The following is a 17,973-nucleotide window of genomic DNA, read 5'->3' as shown; positions in this document are numbered from 1 at the left end:
TTTAGTATATAGGAAAATTGACAACAACAGATTATTATTTTACGTACCTGTGTGCTTAGAAAATAACGTTATTAAAACAAGCCACGACGATTTAGGGCATTTAGGGTTTGAAAAAGTATTTAACAATATTAGTCAGGTATATTGGTTCCCACAAATGCGAAAAAAAATTAAACAGTACATCAGCAATTGTCTGAAATGTATTGAATTTTCTCCAAACAGTGGTAAACAAGAGGGATTTTTGCACAGTCTAGGGAAAGGCGACTTACCATTCCAAACAATACATATAGATCATTTCGGCCCACTAGAAAAGTGCAAGAATAGTTATAAATTTATTTTAACAGTGGTAGATGGTTTTACTAAATTTATAAGGTTATATCCTTGTAAAACAACAAAATCGGAAGAAGTTATAAAACACTTAACGGAATATTTTAGAGCTTATAGTAAACCAAGACGACTAATTAGTGACCGAGGTACGTCTTTTACCTCAAATTTATTTAAAGAGTTTTTAGCGAATACCGAAATAGAACAAATATTAATCGCAATAGGAACCCCACGTGCGAATGGCCAGATTGAGCGATTTAACAGAGTAATAGCACCAATGTTGGCAAAATTAACGGAAACTCCGGGAAAATGGGACCGAGTTGTCGACAAAGTAGAATATGGGATAAATAATACTGTTTGTCGGTCAACAGGCAAGAGCCCATCCCAGTTATTATTTGGTATAAATCAAAAAGGCATTGTATTGCATAAAGTACGAGAAGCACTAGAAATTTTAAACAATGAAAAAAGAGACCTTTCGACAACTCGCAGGGAAGCAGCTAAAAAAATGGTTAAAGTTCAACAAACTAACGAACGTATATACAATAAGAAACACAAAAAACCGACTGCGTATCAAGTTGGCGATTATGTAGTAATTCGCAACATAGATACCACACCGGGTATAAATAAAAAATTATTACCAAAATTTAAAGGCCCGTATGAGATTAAAAAAATATTAGACAAAGACAGATATATCATAACAGATGTTGAAGGGCACCAAGTATCGCGTGTACCATTTACGGGAGTTGTTGGCCCTGATCAGATGAAATTTTGGATCCGATCGGGAACCGTAACCGAGAACGATACTGAATAGAAAATAAGTTTGTATGGTATTATTACGTTGTATTTGCGTCATCTGTGTATTGTTTAATTATATAAAATAAGTTTGTATAGTATTATTGCGTTGCATTTGCGTCAGCTGCGTATTGTTTAATTATTCTGTATTATTCTACCTTGTGCACGATTATATATTCCGTTTATTCAAGTTTTAATTTTACATTTGCATATAGTTACTCTGTAGTCCTGCGTAAAGTTCTTTAAGATGCATCGATGACCGAGGACGGTCATCATGGTCAGGATTGGCCGAACTGTAGGAGTTTGTTACATATATATACATTAATGTTGGTGACGATCGATCGTCGGCAGTCAGCTGGGACGATCTGACATTCATCCGTTTGTCTCGTCTGCTCGTTTCACTGGTAACCGGTTGTCATTACAAGCCGACGATCGATTTGTTTATAACAACCTGATGTTTGAGCGTGAACAGCGTAACACCAGAATTTGTAAAACCGTCATACAATAAAGATCTTCTTCCTACAAATAAGACTGTAATTTTTATCGTAAAATTAGGTATCAGTGAAACTTGTTCGATTACACTCGAATTTGACCTCATTTTCATCAGGAAAATCCCCTCCATTCGCTCGTCACAATTTGATGAGGATATGTTCAAAAATCTAAAAGTTTAAACTTTCATTCGTGCGCGATTCTCCATCCGCTTACATTGTATGTCGTCTGTCGTCGCTGGGTCTTTGATGCTCGGCGCTCGGCAAAAGTTATTCGAAGATTTATTCGAAGCCTTCGAATAAAAGATATAGATAAAAGATGAAAAAATTATTCGAAGTTCGAATAAATCCGTTTCGAATAAAAAAAATTATCTTTATTCGTCGGATAAATTCCCGTCGAATAAAATTATTTATCTGATACTCGTCGAATAAAGATACTTTTTTTATTCGAACCTTTGAATAACGAATAAAGATAAAGTATCTTTTATTCGAATCGTTATTTAAATAATTTTTTATCTAAATAATGCCCAACTCTGGCCACAGGTGCCTTTTGGAAGGACAGCCCACCTGTTATTTAAACATTCTTTTAAAGTCCTTTTTTTACAGTCGCAGAGGAAGAAACGCTCTGTATTTTGGATTTCAAGTAATTGTAGACACTTGTATGATTCTGTTATATATACTACTTTGACAAAATTAGAAAATAAAAATTATGTGGCGTGTGTAATGTCGTACAAAGCAGTTTCAGATGAATGATAATGTGTTCAGGAACTGTTACAGAAATATGTAAGATCACCCTGTCGATGAAGTATCGAATGCGGTTTATGACACGAGCGACTGGAATCCACCTCTTTTGAGGAGTTTAGTACACACTGCATGTCTAGCCTTCCTTTAATTAGTTTTGGAGGCAGGTCTCTGGAAGTTGTGGATGCATTCGTTTGTATGGTCTGGCTTGCGACTCAATAGGGATTGTTAGCGTACCATAAAACTCCAGATGTGACACAGAACACAGGTAGGTGTGCTGGGCGCTACGTCACCAACGCACTAAAGGACTGAAATGAAGGAAACACTTTTATTTTTTCAATGATCGTCGCAAAAAATTGTTCTTCCTTGAATATGGATGGTACCATGGTATTGGGTTGTAAAGGGGTGTTAAACAGAGCTGCAATGCAGCCCATAAAAAATTAGTAGAACGGTGAAATAAAGAGTAAACTAGAATGTTTTCGAGTAAAATTATTTAAAAATAGTTCTAATGTGTTTTTAAAGTCATCTAGTAAAAATCTTATGGTGCTGAGGTGGAAAAAATATTTATTCATGAAAGAAAATTTTTTTTAATTAATAATAACAGTAGCTATATATATGAAAAAATTTAAGATAGTGTTGATGACAATGGTCGCTTTTAAACTTCGATATGAGATCTGTATTTGTTCGAATTTTTCCGGATTTTCCATTTTTTACAACTAAAGTTTGCAACTACAAACTTGGAAAAAAAATAAAATACGTATCATTACAATTAATATTATTCTTAATTTATATTAATTAGAGATTTTGTACACAAGATTTACATGTTAGTTACATATTTCATATACAACAATTAAGCTGTACGTTCTAATCCTGGTTAAAAAAATAATGTGCGTTCAGTTTTATGCTAAAAGACTGACCGGTTCTGTCCCAGGAAAGACTGACCGGTTCTGTGCCATGCTAAAAGACTGACCGGTTCTGTTCTAGGAAAGACTGACCGGTTCTGTGCCATGCTAAAGCGGCGATGTTACGAAAGTGGGAACGCCGAAACCCCGGGCGTGAGCACTCTCATTCCTCTCTGATGGTAATGCGGATACAGATGGATGGCACTTCCGAGTCAAATTTTAGTGGCAGATTCAAAGCATTTTGCTTACTGGGTATATCTCGTCGGTGGTTATGTACATATCTGATGTTATGATCAGAGTTATGACTATATGTTCAAATTATATTTTTTAATTTGATGTCATTATGTTATATATCTACAATTATCTTTATCAATACAATATTAATAAATATAGATACCATGTTTCCAAATTATAGAAATACAATTTTCATAAATCTTGAACGTAAATAACATTTCTCCATATGTATAATTATTCGCATTTCTACAATTTTTTAACACTATTAATACGAAATTTACTATATATTTCCATGTATATTTCATTTAAACAACATAAATTTTAGCTTTAAAGAATCATGTAAAATTTCAATTAATATTAATTGTGAAATTCGAAAGAGTTAAGAATTAATTACTCAATAATTATGTAGTTGATCGTTTTTTGCGAGATGTCAATCTATTTCACTACTGACTGAGAACGTAGTTGCATTATTTTCTTTCACGTTTCTAGTGAGAAAATAAACGACGAACGCAACAGTACGACACGTACAAACACTACCGCATTCATCGAGCTCGATCAGACTTGTTCAGTCGTGATGCCAGAATCGCGTGACGCCGCACAGTGGTGCCACATGGCCAAAAAGCGGCAAAAAATCTGTAAAAACGAAAGTATCCAACGAATTTTCTCTGTTTTCTGCCCATTTTTTATTTATGGAAGTGAAGGAACAGGGTTATATAAGGCGGGTGCCTTAGAATAAGTGTTCAAATCAGGTGTACGTGACTGAGTCGTTTATTTACAAATAGAGTGATGTCGCGAGAGCGTCCGGGGTGGTTCAACTAAAACCGGCGATTCACTTCGACTCGCGGTTGAACTGTTATTGCGACTTAGCAACGACCGGACTAGACTCTAAGTGACTCGGCGGATACGCGGCTGTGTCTAGACTTCGTGACTCGCTCCTCGTCGGTAGTCTCTGCCTTACATTATCGAAAATTCTTGTCGGCTGATTGGTGGAAGTCCTTGCGAGGAACTTCCACCAATCCGTGCATTTTGCATAACACGCTCACGTTCCACGCCTCTCGTGCGTGTGAAGGGTGAGCGTGTCGTGCTGTTAAAAATCTAATTTTGGTGATGCAGCGGGGTGTCTTCCGGGCCCCGTGCTAAGTGCGGTACGTGACTGCTGGCTTACGTCAACGGGCCCAGCTTTCCCGGGTGATAGAAACCAGGCACGCGTCGCTGGGACACTCTAGGCTGGAGACCCTTAGACTACCCAAAATTTATGGCGTCCACTTGCGCTATTGAGTTCGTCGCTAGGAACTACAAGGACACATCTGTCCGCTAAGTGGCCAAAAACGTTAAAGACGTTTTCTCACAAATAGCGTCTTATGCTGTGCAAACCATAAATCTTTCTTGGTGCTGGTGCGCTGAAGATTTCTCTTCCGGCGCCCCGCTAGCCGCTACAGAAGCATAAAACAAATCCTTTAATAGATTTTGGTCTGGAACTAATCGTTCTGGCAAGGTGTAATATTGATCTAACTTTGTGCAAAAAATCATGAGACCCTTCCGTCACAATTTAAGTTTAAATATCAACTTTCAGAATTTCCAAGAGTGAATCGTGCGGAAGTTACGATTATTTGATTTTCCAGGTGAAAGTTTTTAGGAATATTTCTAATTAATAAAGAAAAATGTGAAGTGCATATGATTTATTAATTTTTTATGTATAAAAAAATATTTAATAACAATTTTTTTTATCTTACATAAATTATTTTTATAGCGTTCATTGGAGCACTACCAAAAAATACCTGTTGCATTTTTGCGACAGTGGTCCAGTGAACGAAAACTTTGTTTATTTAACATAAAAAATTGTTATTAAATATTTTTTTATATGTATGAATGTAATTTTTTTTATTATCTGATATGTATCCCTTAAAAATTCCACCTGAAACATCAAATAATCGTGACTTCCGCGCGATTCATTTTTGGAAATTCCGAAAGTTGATATTTGAACTTAAATTGCAACGAAAGCATCCCGAAGTATCTCATAATTTTTTGCACAAAGCTAGATCAATATTATAACTTGTCAAAACGATTAGTTCCAAATCGAAGCTATTCAAAGGATTTTTTGTATTCCTCCAGAAATAAAAAATGAGCGTAACGCAAAGGGGCTTCAGGTTAGTCCATATTACTTAATGTTAAACAACTTTGTTTGGGATCGGAAGGCGAACACTAAAGAGCCGCGGTTTACTGAGACAACGACTTTATTTCACCGTGAGGATCGTCGAACAAGAACCGATTACTTTGTACAGTTTGTAAACACAAATAAACACGTTAGTACAGTTTAGCTTGGAGTGGATATCTCCCGTCTATTTCGGGAGCCGTAGATAGCTCTTGTGGCACGAAACCGGTCAAAAGACGCGAAGCGTTCACGTGAACAAGAAGCCGAGATCAAGATCGGTTGCGAGGTAGATAGATAGAGCGTTAGAAACGAACTGGACGAGCGAGCGAGCCGGCGAAACGATGATAATCGATCGTAACCCGTCTCGTCGGCGCGGGCCAATTAGAGAGCGATCTAACAATCGATTCTTGATCTCGCTTCTCTCCGCGATCCAGCCAATTGCGGGGCGCCGATCCGCGTCGGCGCGGGAACGCTGCCGACACATTCAGTCAATCTCAAACAAACTTTTTTTGGAAAATTTTTTTTGCCAGTTAATAGTTGAAGCCATTTGCAATAACCCATATGATTTGTAGATCCCTAAGTATTCAATTATAGGCGGAGTAATTACATAACTATCGCACTGAAAACTGATGAATTCTCAGGAACGAGGAAATGATTATTTACCATGCGTATATCTCCATAAAACAAATTTTTTCAAAAATCTGACTGGCACATCATGCACGCACTATTAGGCTATACAAAAATAATTTTTTTTTATAAAAATCAAAAATTTATAAAAAGGATTTTTTTCCGCCTTGCCACCACTGTGCGCCATCCCACGTGAAGGGTTTGGGGGGGGGGCACTCTCTCGTACCGTCGTCTCCTTAAGGCTCGTACAGACCTGAACATTTCGACGAACATTGCGCCGAACAGCGAACGAAACGCAAGATCGCGCCGTTCGGTTCGCCGAAATGAATGTTGATTTTGCGTTTCGTTCGCTGTTCGGCGCGCCGTTCGGCGCAATGTTTGTCGAAATGTTCAGGTCTGTACGAGTCTTTACGTTGCTTCTACTATGCACGCGCTACACACAAGCGTACCCCTATTCTGTCCGTGTGAGCTGCCTGCTCGACTGTTCGACGCGTTCCACCGAATTCACGTTACCAAAGTTTCGAGCGCCTGAGCCGCAATCGATTCCCGGTTCGGCGAGGCGCACATTTTGCTACAACTTTTAAACTAAAAAAGATATCAATGCGAAATTTGGACTAGAAATCTTTTTTAAAGATCGGGTTTAATGGCGCATACTAAAATATTGTTGCGGAGGCTTCGGCCCCGCCTCGCCGGCGAACACATCCCTCAACCAAACAACAACACCGAACACTACCAACAACTATATAACTATTTATTGGCTGTCAACGGACAATGTTAAAAGATGCGATACAGGTGCGTGCTCTCGCTTCGTCGACTCGAGAGGTTCTGTCGTCTGTCTTCTTCTTAACAACAACCCCGTTGGCCGGATACCACAATATCGATACGACGGCCAACTTCTCTCGATCGCCGCAATCGACAGCTTCCATCGTAACAATATGTTCTATATTTTTTACATAATTTTTTTTTGTTGATTTTTAAGACAGAGCCGGATAAGATGGTCAAAAGTGCCTCCAAACCAAATTAATTTTTAGTCGTACCATGCTCAACAAAAAATTACGAAAGTGTTCACGAGTATTCTACCTAATATCATACACGACTGAGATTTTTTCAGAATTTTTGGCTGCAAAATCAATTTTTAAACAAATCCGAATGCATAAAATTGCCGATTTTATATCGAAGTTTTCAGTTGACCACGTTTATTGGTCTTATTTTTTATGGGTCGTATTTTTTACAGATTTTCCAGATTATGCAAACGCGTTTAAGAAAATTGGATAGTTGGATGTCCAATCATTTGGAGAAAGTGCACATTTCGAATTGAAGTTTCAGAAATACCAGTTTTATAAAAATTCAGTAGTTAGATATTATTGAAACAATTTTTCCGAATTTTTTCAGAATTTTGTATAAATTGCATCGTCGTTAAAAAAAAACAAAATCAATTATTTCGATGCCTTCTGATCGTTTTGTAGGTGTATTATGTAATATTGAACATTTTTATATTCAGGAAAACAGTGTAGAACCTGCAATATAAAATATTTTTTTTTGCGTTACATTTCAATATATGACTGTGACTCTCAACAGTTTCGGTTGGCGCTGGTCGTAACATCTCCGGCTGAGAATCTGTTGGTCCGGGATCGAATCCCGCATCGAATGAAAGTTTCAATTTTTAGATATTTTCAATACACCTTCAGAAAATTGTGGCGAGTGAATTGATGAGGGACTTTTCCTGGTGAAAATGTGTCCAAACTCGAGTGTAATCGAACAATTTTTATTGATACTTAATGTTGATACGGAATCGAGGATTATTGGCAATTTAAGCTTTTATATTTTTAATGGGAATAATAATTTTAATTCTAATAAGTTGTAGAGCTTATCCCGATGAAAACGAGTCCAAACACGACATCATTTGGAGTATCTTTAACGAGATTGTAATTTTTATCGTAACATTACGTATCAGTGAAACTTGTTCGATTATACTGGAATTTGACCTCATTTTCATCAGGAAAATCCCCTCCATTCGCTCGTCACAATTTTATGAGGATATATTGAAAAATCTAAAAGTTTAGATAGAGGAAAATATTAGAGGAAAACGTTAGCTTTAGATAATGACCTGGACGATATGGATGCTATGATGGTCAACGACAATAATGACGACCTAATCTCTGACGACGAGGTGTTACTGGATGAGTTGAAAGTGTCTGGTAAGCCACCGCTGTGGCAGGCCACACATGCGCAAGAGACGAATGACAACGGGTTAAACATAGAGGCAATATGTTTATGCCCGTGGTTGATCCTTGGTGATCTTTCAGGCCTTTGATGTTGTCACGTCCGGTGGTTCGATCGCCCATGAATAAGACAAATAAAACTTCAAATAAAAATTATGCCACGCGAGCAGAGAAGAATAAATAAGATTAAGATAAGATTCTAGGAAGTAAGACGGTGTCATGTCCGGTGATTCGACCGCTTAAGAATCAAACGAATAAAACTTCAGACAAAGAATTATTATGAACTATTGTTGAAACCCAATAATGTCACACAAGGAGAAGGAAATAAATAGGATTATGTTAGAAAAATCGAAGTAAGCAAACGGTCGAGGTAGGCCATGTGGTTTTTGTCAGCGCGTTGCCCTTCCACAAGGGAAAGTCCTTTAGCTTGGGGGTGTCATAAACAAGGAGGCATACTGTCGAAGGCGTTCTCACGGCTGAGGATTTTTGGGACAGCAGGACATTCTGATTCTGACTGTCGTCGTGTACAGTTGTCGTGAATAAAGATTCATAGTATTTTGTAATACGCCCACATTTATTTAAGTTAACGATATCGCGTTATCTATCTCTCTAATACTTTCTTACAATTAGGATAGGCGTTAAAATTTCTAGAAAATTAGATAGCGAACAAAACCATTCCAATTATCCTCCTGCGAGAGACGCAGCAAAGATCGATGTCACCCCGAAAAATAAACAGAAAGTGTGTCCAGTTGCGCCAAGTTCCAAGAAGGAACACTAATCCCATGGTAAGAATGACGCGCATTAGATAAAAAAATCAAATCAATATCCTATTGAAACAATGGACTGTCCATCCTATAAAAAGGAACCAATACTTCAAAGACCAATCATTCTGTCATAAAGTTTGGACCAGACCAGTCCGTCATAGAAGTGTCAATTCAGTTTTAATAAAGTTTCAGTAAAGTTCAAGTTCAGTGAAAGTTTTATAAAGTTTAAAAGAAGCGATAATTGGAATTGGTGAAATCTGCGACCTGCGGCTGCGATATTGGAATTGGTAGAACCTGCAACCTACTACCTGCGAACCGCAGTATTTCACAGCGGTATTTCCGACCTGCGGTAACTGCGATCTGCGGAACCTGCGACTTGTGGACTTGCGGTGTCCACTTAACGAAGCGAACCCAACAACTCGGTAAATTAACATTATTATTATTGAACGAAATATTTGTAAGCTATCTAGTTTATGCGTTAACTACTGTCAGATACTCTCACACTCCTACGATCATACCTACCCTAGCCTACGCCGTTTTAACCATAAGGGCCCCGAACCCAATAAATCACCTTCCGGAACTGAGTTTTCGTCGCCCATAGAAAAGTCAACCGTCCTCTCCGTCCTCTCACTCTTCCCCACCCTTTCCTTCTCTACTTTCTCTTCTTAGAACCAAATCGCAACAAGACTTTAGCCATCCTTGAAATAGACGAAAACCAGACATCCTCTCCAGCGACCATCCCTTGACTTGTTTCCGACTTTCACTTTTCCTCCCCCACAATTCTCCTACCCTAAAGTCATCCTTCTCCCCATTTTTCCTTGCATCACCAGCTCAGAATTCAGTCGCACTTCGAACCGAACGCATCGTGACACTAATTGTACAAAATAAAGAAATCAACTAAGAACGAAAGACTTTCTCCTTCCGGGATCACGACACTACACATAATCTCTATTTGTCAAATCATATTTAAAATATCTGATTCAGCATCTAATATTGAATAAATCAATAATTTTGTTTGTTTTTGGAAAATAAGAATACAAGTTATTTAAAGAATCCTCAATTTCCTGAACCGTAGCCGGTGAATGCAGGTAGGTTCAAAACTGCGTCCTATCTCATAAAAATCATAATCCGTCCTACCTGGGACGTAACAATGTTTTTGCACTGCGAGGTGCCCGCTATTTAACTATGGATAACTCGAAGGACCACCTACCAATGGTCGGAAGGAAATAAATGAATGGAATTCGATATTGTAGCAAACAAACTATAATTCAAACTAAGGATGTGAGAAAGCTGCTGGAAGGAGCCAAATCCCGTCGAGGCTACAAACCATGTATCTAAAGAACTATACCGAGCTAGTTGGACTTCCAGAGCGATCTAACTGGGAGAACACGAGTTACCGAAAAGCTAAGCTCGGTTCTCCCCACTACTCTAGAGTTTAACCCTGCTTCGGGGGTTTGGTGGGAGGATCTAGGGGCTGGGTGCTTGAAGCAGGCCCAGGGTGCGCCAAGGCCACACACGCTTGGCGACCGAACCCTGGGTTTTTCGAAACATGTGCAAACTATTCAAACTGCAGTTTCAAGCACCCGGATGCGCTGAGCCTAAGGGGCGAACGGTTTCGAGTGTTTTATGACAAGGGACGCATTGACGGGACCCAGGCACGGACGGTAACATTATTAGCTAAGTGGCCATGACAGGCCCATCGCCGTAGCCAAACTACGAAAAGTCACGTACCTGGTCTGCTGACAAATGTCAAGGCCCCTGCCATAAAACCGTCGCCCAATGCGAGTCCCTACAAATTGAGTTTGTCACAAAAAGATCGCGAATAATGCATTCATGGCATCCTTGACCTAAATCTCACTACAGAAAAATAAAAAAGAGATCATACGAGATCCTTACACCGTTTGAAGCGTAATAAACCCTCCAATATCAGATATACCTTTTCCAACAGCAATTTTTGCAAAATAATCCATAAAAATCTATATATCTGTACAAAAATGCTTACTCCTGTAAAAATACGCGTTTGCAAAATTAATTGATCTTCGCACACAACTCGATTATTTGAAAATTAATTCACTGTTTCATTATAGATATAAACATGCCAATTTTTATCATTGTCCCGTGCTAATTACCACGGATCCCGCACCGAGACACTTGCTAAACGCGAGGCGTTTTGCAACGATCATGCTAATTGAATTTACGGGATTAAAGCGTACGCGTTGCCGTAATAACCGTGATTTCCATAACTTGAAAGGCACCGATTATGTAATCCTTTCTGTCTGACGCAGGGCGATGACAGTGTCACGTAATAATCAAGAAGAAAATATAAAAAAAAAACTTTATTGCTCAACCGGAGTTGAGTACCACTCAGTTAGTTACAAAGATTAGTACAATGATTGAAATACACGGAGAACGTACGTAGGCGATACTAAAACAAAACTGAACGCTCGTGCCCTGGGGCGGCGGCCTCTTATACCGTCGGAGACAACTGACCGCTGAGGATATTTGATCCCTTCTTATCAACAGGACTTCTCCGAAGGTGGTGCCGTGTGCAACGAAGGTGTTGCCGTGTGCAACGGGCCATAATCAGGTGTGGTCCCTGTGACAACAGCGTGGTCGAGTGTACGAACGAAGGCGGAGAAATTGCATTACACGTGTCTTGGAACTCTGGCAAACAGAATATGCGGCAGCCCATGGTACGTACCGCAATACTTGCGTTTGCACGCCGTTCGCAATGCTGCAAAACGCTCCCCTGGACACGATTATACCGTTACGCGATATAACGATCCGTCAAAACAATGAGCTCGGTTACAACACCGCAACGAACAATTGATTGAAACTTGTTCGATTTGTAATTGGTACGGTTAAAACTGCTATGCTTTCGAGAGGATGCGATCAACGTTGATTCCATCGTGAATTTTTATATAGTTTGATGTATTTTGATATCTCTGCTCCACCAGAGAGGTCCTCCAATTAATCCAGTTCTTGGCGAATATATAGATTGCATTCAATAGTTTATCTATTTAAATTCTTTAGATGTTTTAAGTGCTTGGAATAATTAAAAATTGAAAATGATCTCGATTTTCTAATATTCTGTGACACGCAGGTGGTTTGAGATCAGATAAATCAGGGCTGTTTAACTTCTTTTCCGCCGCGAGTCACACGACGCTCCCGCCATTCCCCCTCTACAATCTCCTCGGAATGACAGCAAAATCAATTGAAAACAAAATTCTAAACAAATCTCGGGAAATCTTGTTGTCTCATTCTGCCGCGCTTCGCCTCGCTTGCTTTCTTCGTTGCGCCCAATCCCCTCCACCAACGTCCATCGCGTAGAGAAGCACACGAGCGAAACGGAGCGCGGCAGAATGAGACAGCTACGATTCTCCTTTCCCCTGTGACTGCCTAGCTTGTGGGACGACGTCGTACGCAGTGGGGGTTTCTTGTCGAAAAAGGAACATAGGAAATGGTGTTAAAAATGGAGTTTAATTAATATTGGCAACGGTAATTTTACGCATATCAAATTATCGTTTATTCGTCATGAACCTGATGATTGCAGGTAGAAAGGAGCTTCTACATTGTAATTCTAGGTATATGCAACGGTTCTGGAGAGCACACAAAATTAAGACTACAAAGCAAGAGGGGGTTTCTGCAGACGCGACAGCATTTAGAAGGAAATTGCGTTTAAATATTCATCGGGCACCCGTGCTATTGAATAAAATCTCGCTAATATATTTCGCCATCGTTGTTTCTACTTGCTGTGGACACTGCCGATGCTGTCACTAATTTATTCCTCTTTGGACTCGCCATTTCTCAATTCATCTTAACCATACCGTAAGAGAAAACGATCGACGATGAAGAGACTCGCTCATTTTCCTATTAAAAACTAACGAAATATTCGGTATAATCTGAACTACTCATTTATACTCCATGGGAACGATTGCGTGGGGCCGCGGGCCGCGGTTTTGTAAGAAACACCGGGGCGACCTTGCTCCTATTTCCGATTTCCTTTACAGCAGGAAGGAGCCGTTCTGCTGGAGTCGAGCTCCATCAAGGACGACGTGATCTCTTGTGCTTTTTGGAGAGAGAAAACGACGGTCGTTCAGGCTCGGGAATACGATCTCGTCAACACACCGTACAATCTTCTGGTCGCTGCTGGCAAGACTCTCAAAAGTATGCAATTATCCCCTTTCAATATCCATCATCATTCACATTATCATTATTGTTCATCTCAATTGAAATTCTCAGGATTTATTAGCTCATTGGACACCTGAAGACTTTATTCAATTTTTATGCCATACATTCTCAGTATCTACTGAGTGGAGGCTCTATAAAATTGGGACCCTACAAAATTAGGATTTAATGCAATTGGGACCCTATGAAATCGGGACTATATGACTTGCAATGGGAGGATTTGCAATGAGGGTCGGTGCGGTAGGGGGGCCTTGTAATGGGGGCTATGCAATAGCGTGTTTTTGGTAGTCGAATCTTTCTTCGGGGAACAAAAATGTCTGATGCACGTGTGAATGTTTAGGTAACGGGGTTGGTTTCCATGACACGGCGTTCGACGCGACCGGCGGTGCAAAATGGTTATCGGACGTGGGTGGTTACGCAACGGCGAGCAACGTGTTGATTCGTGTGCACGGCGCGCTGATGCTGGCTTCTTGGATCGGCACGGCGTCGATCGGGATCCTGCTGGCCAGATACTACAGGCAGGCGTGGGTTGGCTCGCAGTTGTGCGGAAAGGACCATTGGTTCGCCGTAAGTATCCAATTTTTCCTCTGACCGGGATCAGACGGGTTCAGGGAACGGGTCCAGACGGTTCCGGCGACCGTGGATCTGGATAAGGGTCTATTCATATTTTCCGGAGACGAACGCTAGTACCGATACTACCATGTTTTCTATATTCATACGCACCCGAACCGTAGCAAGGCCACTTGAGAGAAACATGAGATGCACGCGTCAACCGCTAAGAGCCGCACACGGCGGGTGTTTGTTACCTAACACCCGAACAGTTTACACCCCCCTCTACACCACCGGGAATGCCAATGCATCCGCCGAGAGGTGGGCATCCGGTGACAATACTTTGGGTATTCGATCTCCGTCGATGCTGTCCGGCCGTCGAGTGCCACGATAGCATCCGAACAGTATCGATTTTCGAAGTCGAGAAGAGAATATTGTTTGCAATGTTGCAACGTTAACCCTTTCGCTTCGGCAGTCCAGTCCGCCGAAGAACCGTCACCGAACGGAAGCATGCGCCAGAAATGTGCACAGTGCGCGTGATTTTTGTATATACGTTCTTCTAAGTCTTAAATAATTACTATACTTAATAAAACAATTATTGACTCGGAACGTAATTTTATTATTTTATTTCACGTTTGTAATGAGAAAATAAACAATGAACGCGAAGGTTATAATATTGTTACGAGTATCGATATGTTTCGATATCGAGACATTGCGCCGAATGGTCTTCGTTGCCGCGTCGTCTTAGTGACGACGATACAACGGAGACATGAGAGAGTCGGTTGACGAACGTCACTGAGGGAAGTCGCAAAGCTAAGTACTCCTCCTCTATTTAATAAAGGTCTCTTTGGTATTTCACTCGTTTTATTCTTTAAAGATGCCCCGAACCCGTAACACTGGTGTCAGAAGTGGGATTTCTCTGGCGGCGAGTTGTGAGGGAACCGGCAACGTCCGGAGCCGACAGATTTTGAATTCGGAGGCTTGCATGGAGGAGCGGTTTGCTGCCTTGGAACGGCAGGTCGAACGACTGGCGGGGCGCTCTGAGGAGAGATTGGCGGAATATCAGGCCAGATTTGATCAATTTATAAATTCTTTCGAGACTTTTACTTCTCACTTTTCTGGTCAGCGTGTTTCAAATAATGGAAATAGTGATGTTCGCGTGGATGACAGTGTAGCGGATTGTGGGACCGGTAATGTTTATAGTATGTCCTCTGTCCCCTATCGCGCTAAACCCGCGAAATTCAATGGGTCGTGTTCGTGGACACAGTACTTCACGCAATTTGAGAGTTTGGCTAAGGTCAATAATTGGAACGAACGAACAAAAGTAATAGCTTTGTTGGATTCGCTCGAAGGGGAAGCTCTCTCGGTACTGACATGCGTGGAAGAATCGGAACGGACCGATTTCCACGCGTTGGTTGCTGGTCTGAATGCTCGTTACGGCACTGAACACTTGGCCCAGTTAAATCGTTACAAATTTCATAATTATAAACAAGGGGCAGGAGAGTCTCTTCAAGCTATGGCAGAACAGATCTGCCTCCTTTCTCGCTCGGTCTTCGCAGATTTGTCTCTCGATTGTCAGGATAAACAGGCGCGAGAAAAATCTGTCGAAGCAATAAGAGATAATAATTTGAGAAAGGACGTCACCCTCGCTTCGATTAATGCCACTTCGTTGGGGGCGATGCTGGATGTAGCGTTGAGAACAGAAGCTCTGTATCATTCGAGTAATCGTCGTGTTGAGCCTTTTACTAAGGCATAGTCTGGCTTTCAGTCTCGGCGCCAGGAATTTCGGAATGGCCACAATAATGGTCCTCAAAACTACATTGTGGATCGCAAAAATAACGGGATCGTTTGTTGTAACTGCGGAAAGCCAGGCCATCTATCTTATAATTGTTCCGATGCTAACTTAGTTTCAAATTCTGGAAGTCAACGGTTTCAAAATTTGCAGAGCAAAAAATTGAAAGAGGATAGAGTTCCTTTTTCGGGAAACGAAAGGGGGTCTGCGTAAAGGGGATTGCGGAGACCCCGATTATCGCACATAAAGGAAATCCCCCGTGCATGGTAAATTCTAACGGTATCTGCGTAGAAGGTTTTTTTTTAACGAGGTTGGACAGAAGTTTTTGATAGATACCGGGTCGGCGGTTTCGCTTGTGAGAGGTACGTCACAGAGTGACACGAAAGGATCTGACATGAACTTGATGTCAGTTACGGGGGAATCTGTCCGAGTTTTCGGCGACAAAGAAGCTCAAGTCGGGATCGGAAAATTTAATACTAAACATGTATTCTATGTTGTTGATATTTCGGACGATTGTATTTTAGGCCTCGATTTCTTTACGAAACATAATTGTTCGTTAGATTTGAAGCAGAATTGTTTTTCTTTTGATGGAGGAGAGAACGTTGATTTTGTGGGCTGTAGTTTTAGAAGACCGAAAGAAACAAATATAGCCGTAGTCGATTCTGCGATTGCTAATGAATCCGTAGTTCCTTCATTGAGTACGTTGAGCAACGAATGTAGCGCTGTCAGAGAGGACAGAGGGATAAGGGACGATTATGTTGAGTTTTCGCAACCTGACGGATCAACTTCGGCCGGTAGAGGAGAACAGTCCGATTTGCCTGGATATTTAAAATCGATATTTGAAAGTTTATTTTTGATTTGTTTCCAACATGTGTTCGCCAAAGATAGAACTCAGATAGGCAGCTGTAAGGTCGTTAACCCTTTCGCTACGGCAGTCCGCTCCGCCGGAGTGACGCCACTGATCGGGGCACCGCGCCGAAAAGTGTGCACGATGAACGTCGGTAGTCTTTTCGGTGTTTACAAGTTGCCGGATACAGACGGCACCCGTACACACAGGTCGTCGCGTGGATGCCGGCTATAGACGGCACCCGTAGCGAAAGGGTTAAACACAGAATTGACACTGGAGAACATCCTCCGATTAAGCAGGCTCCTCGCAGGGTTCCTGTTAACCGGAAGGATGAAGTTCGTCAATTGATTGCGGAAATGGAGAGCCAAGGAGTTATTGAAAGGTCTTATAGTGCTTGGACTTCTCCAGTAGTGCTTGTTAAAAAAAACAAAGATGGGTCGACGAGATTTTGTGTGGATTATCGTCAACTCAATAATATCACAAAGAAGGATTCTTATCCATTACCTCGTATCGACGACACTGTCACAGGGACCACACCTGATTATGGCCCGTTGCACACGGCAACACCTTCGTTGCACACGGCACCACCTTCGGAGAAGTCCTGTTGATAAGAAGGGATCAAATATCCTCAGCGGTCAGTTGTCTCCGACGGTATAAGAGGCCGCCGCCCCAGGGCACGAGCGTTCAGTTTTGTTTTAGTATCGCCTACGTACGTTCTCCGTGTATTTCAATCATTGTAATAATCTTTGTAATTAACTCAGTGGTACTCAACTCCGGTTGAGCAATAAAGTTTTTTTTTATATATTTTCTTCTTGATTATTACGTGACATTTTGGCGATCCTGCCAGGATCCACTAGAGTCAGTGTAAACGAAATCACGCGTTTCGGCCCACGGGAACACTCGACCCAGAGGATCAGCGGACCACACCACGAGCTGCATACGTGCACCTTTGGAACCACACAAAACGAAGAAAAAACCAGAAGTAAGTAACTCTGGATCCCTTTATAACGTACAGAACTAGGAGAGATAGCTTCTCTAGCAACAGTTCGAGAGACAGTGTAGATTCAGTTAGAATCATGAGTAAACCACAACCGAGCACCTCTGACGCTCAAGTGAAAGAATTATTGGAGACAATTAGAAAACAGAATGAGACTATTACTCGCCAACAAGATATGTACAGCCAAAGAATTTCCATGCTAGAAGCCGCTTTACAATCGGTAGACCAAGAGAATAAGAAACGCGTTAAAGAAATTGAGATATTAGGCAGAAATCTAACGGGCTTGAGCATGACTGAAGATGACGATGCGGATTATACTTCCGTCATGACCGAAGACGATTCCGTGATTAGATCTAA

General features: G+C 41.0%; 1 protein-coding gene across 1 annotated transcript in view; it reads left to right on the top strand.

The window, feature by feature from the left end:
• The first annotated feature begins 3,425 nt into the window (after positions 1-3,425).
• Positions 3,426-17,973, top strand: part of LOC143363646 (uncharacterized) — a 381,899-nt gene continuing 367,351 nt past the window's right edge. The window contains exon 1 of the mRNA XM_076804206.1: positions 3,426-3,505. Within this exon, the coding sequence (XP_076660321.1) occupies positions 3,427-3,505 (79 nt within the window). The 5' untranslated portion in view covers position 3,426. The remainder of the gene's footprint in view (positions 3,506-17,973) is intronic.

The sequence above is a fragment of the Halictus rubicundus genome, unplaced genomic scaffold (genome assembly GCF_050948215.1).
Source record: "Halictus rubicundus isolate RS-2024b unplaced genomic scaffold, iyHalRubi1_principal scaffold0083, whole genome shotgun sequence".
Classification (NCBI taxonomy): domain Eukaryota; kingdom Metazoa; phylum Arthropoda; class Insecta; order Hymenoptera; family Halictidae; genus Halictus; species Halictus rubicundus.
This window is presented reverse-complemented; position numbering and strand designations above follow the sequence as displayed.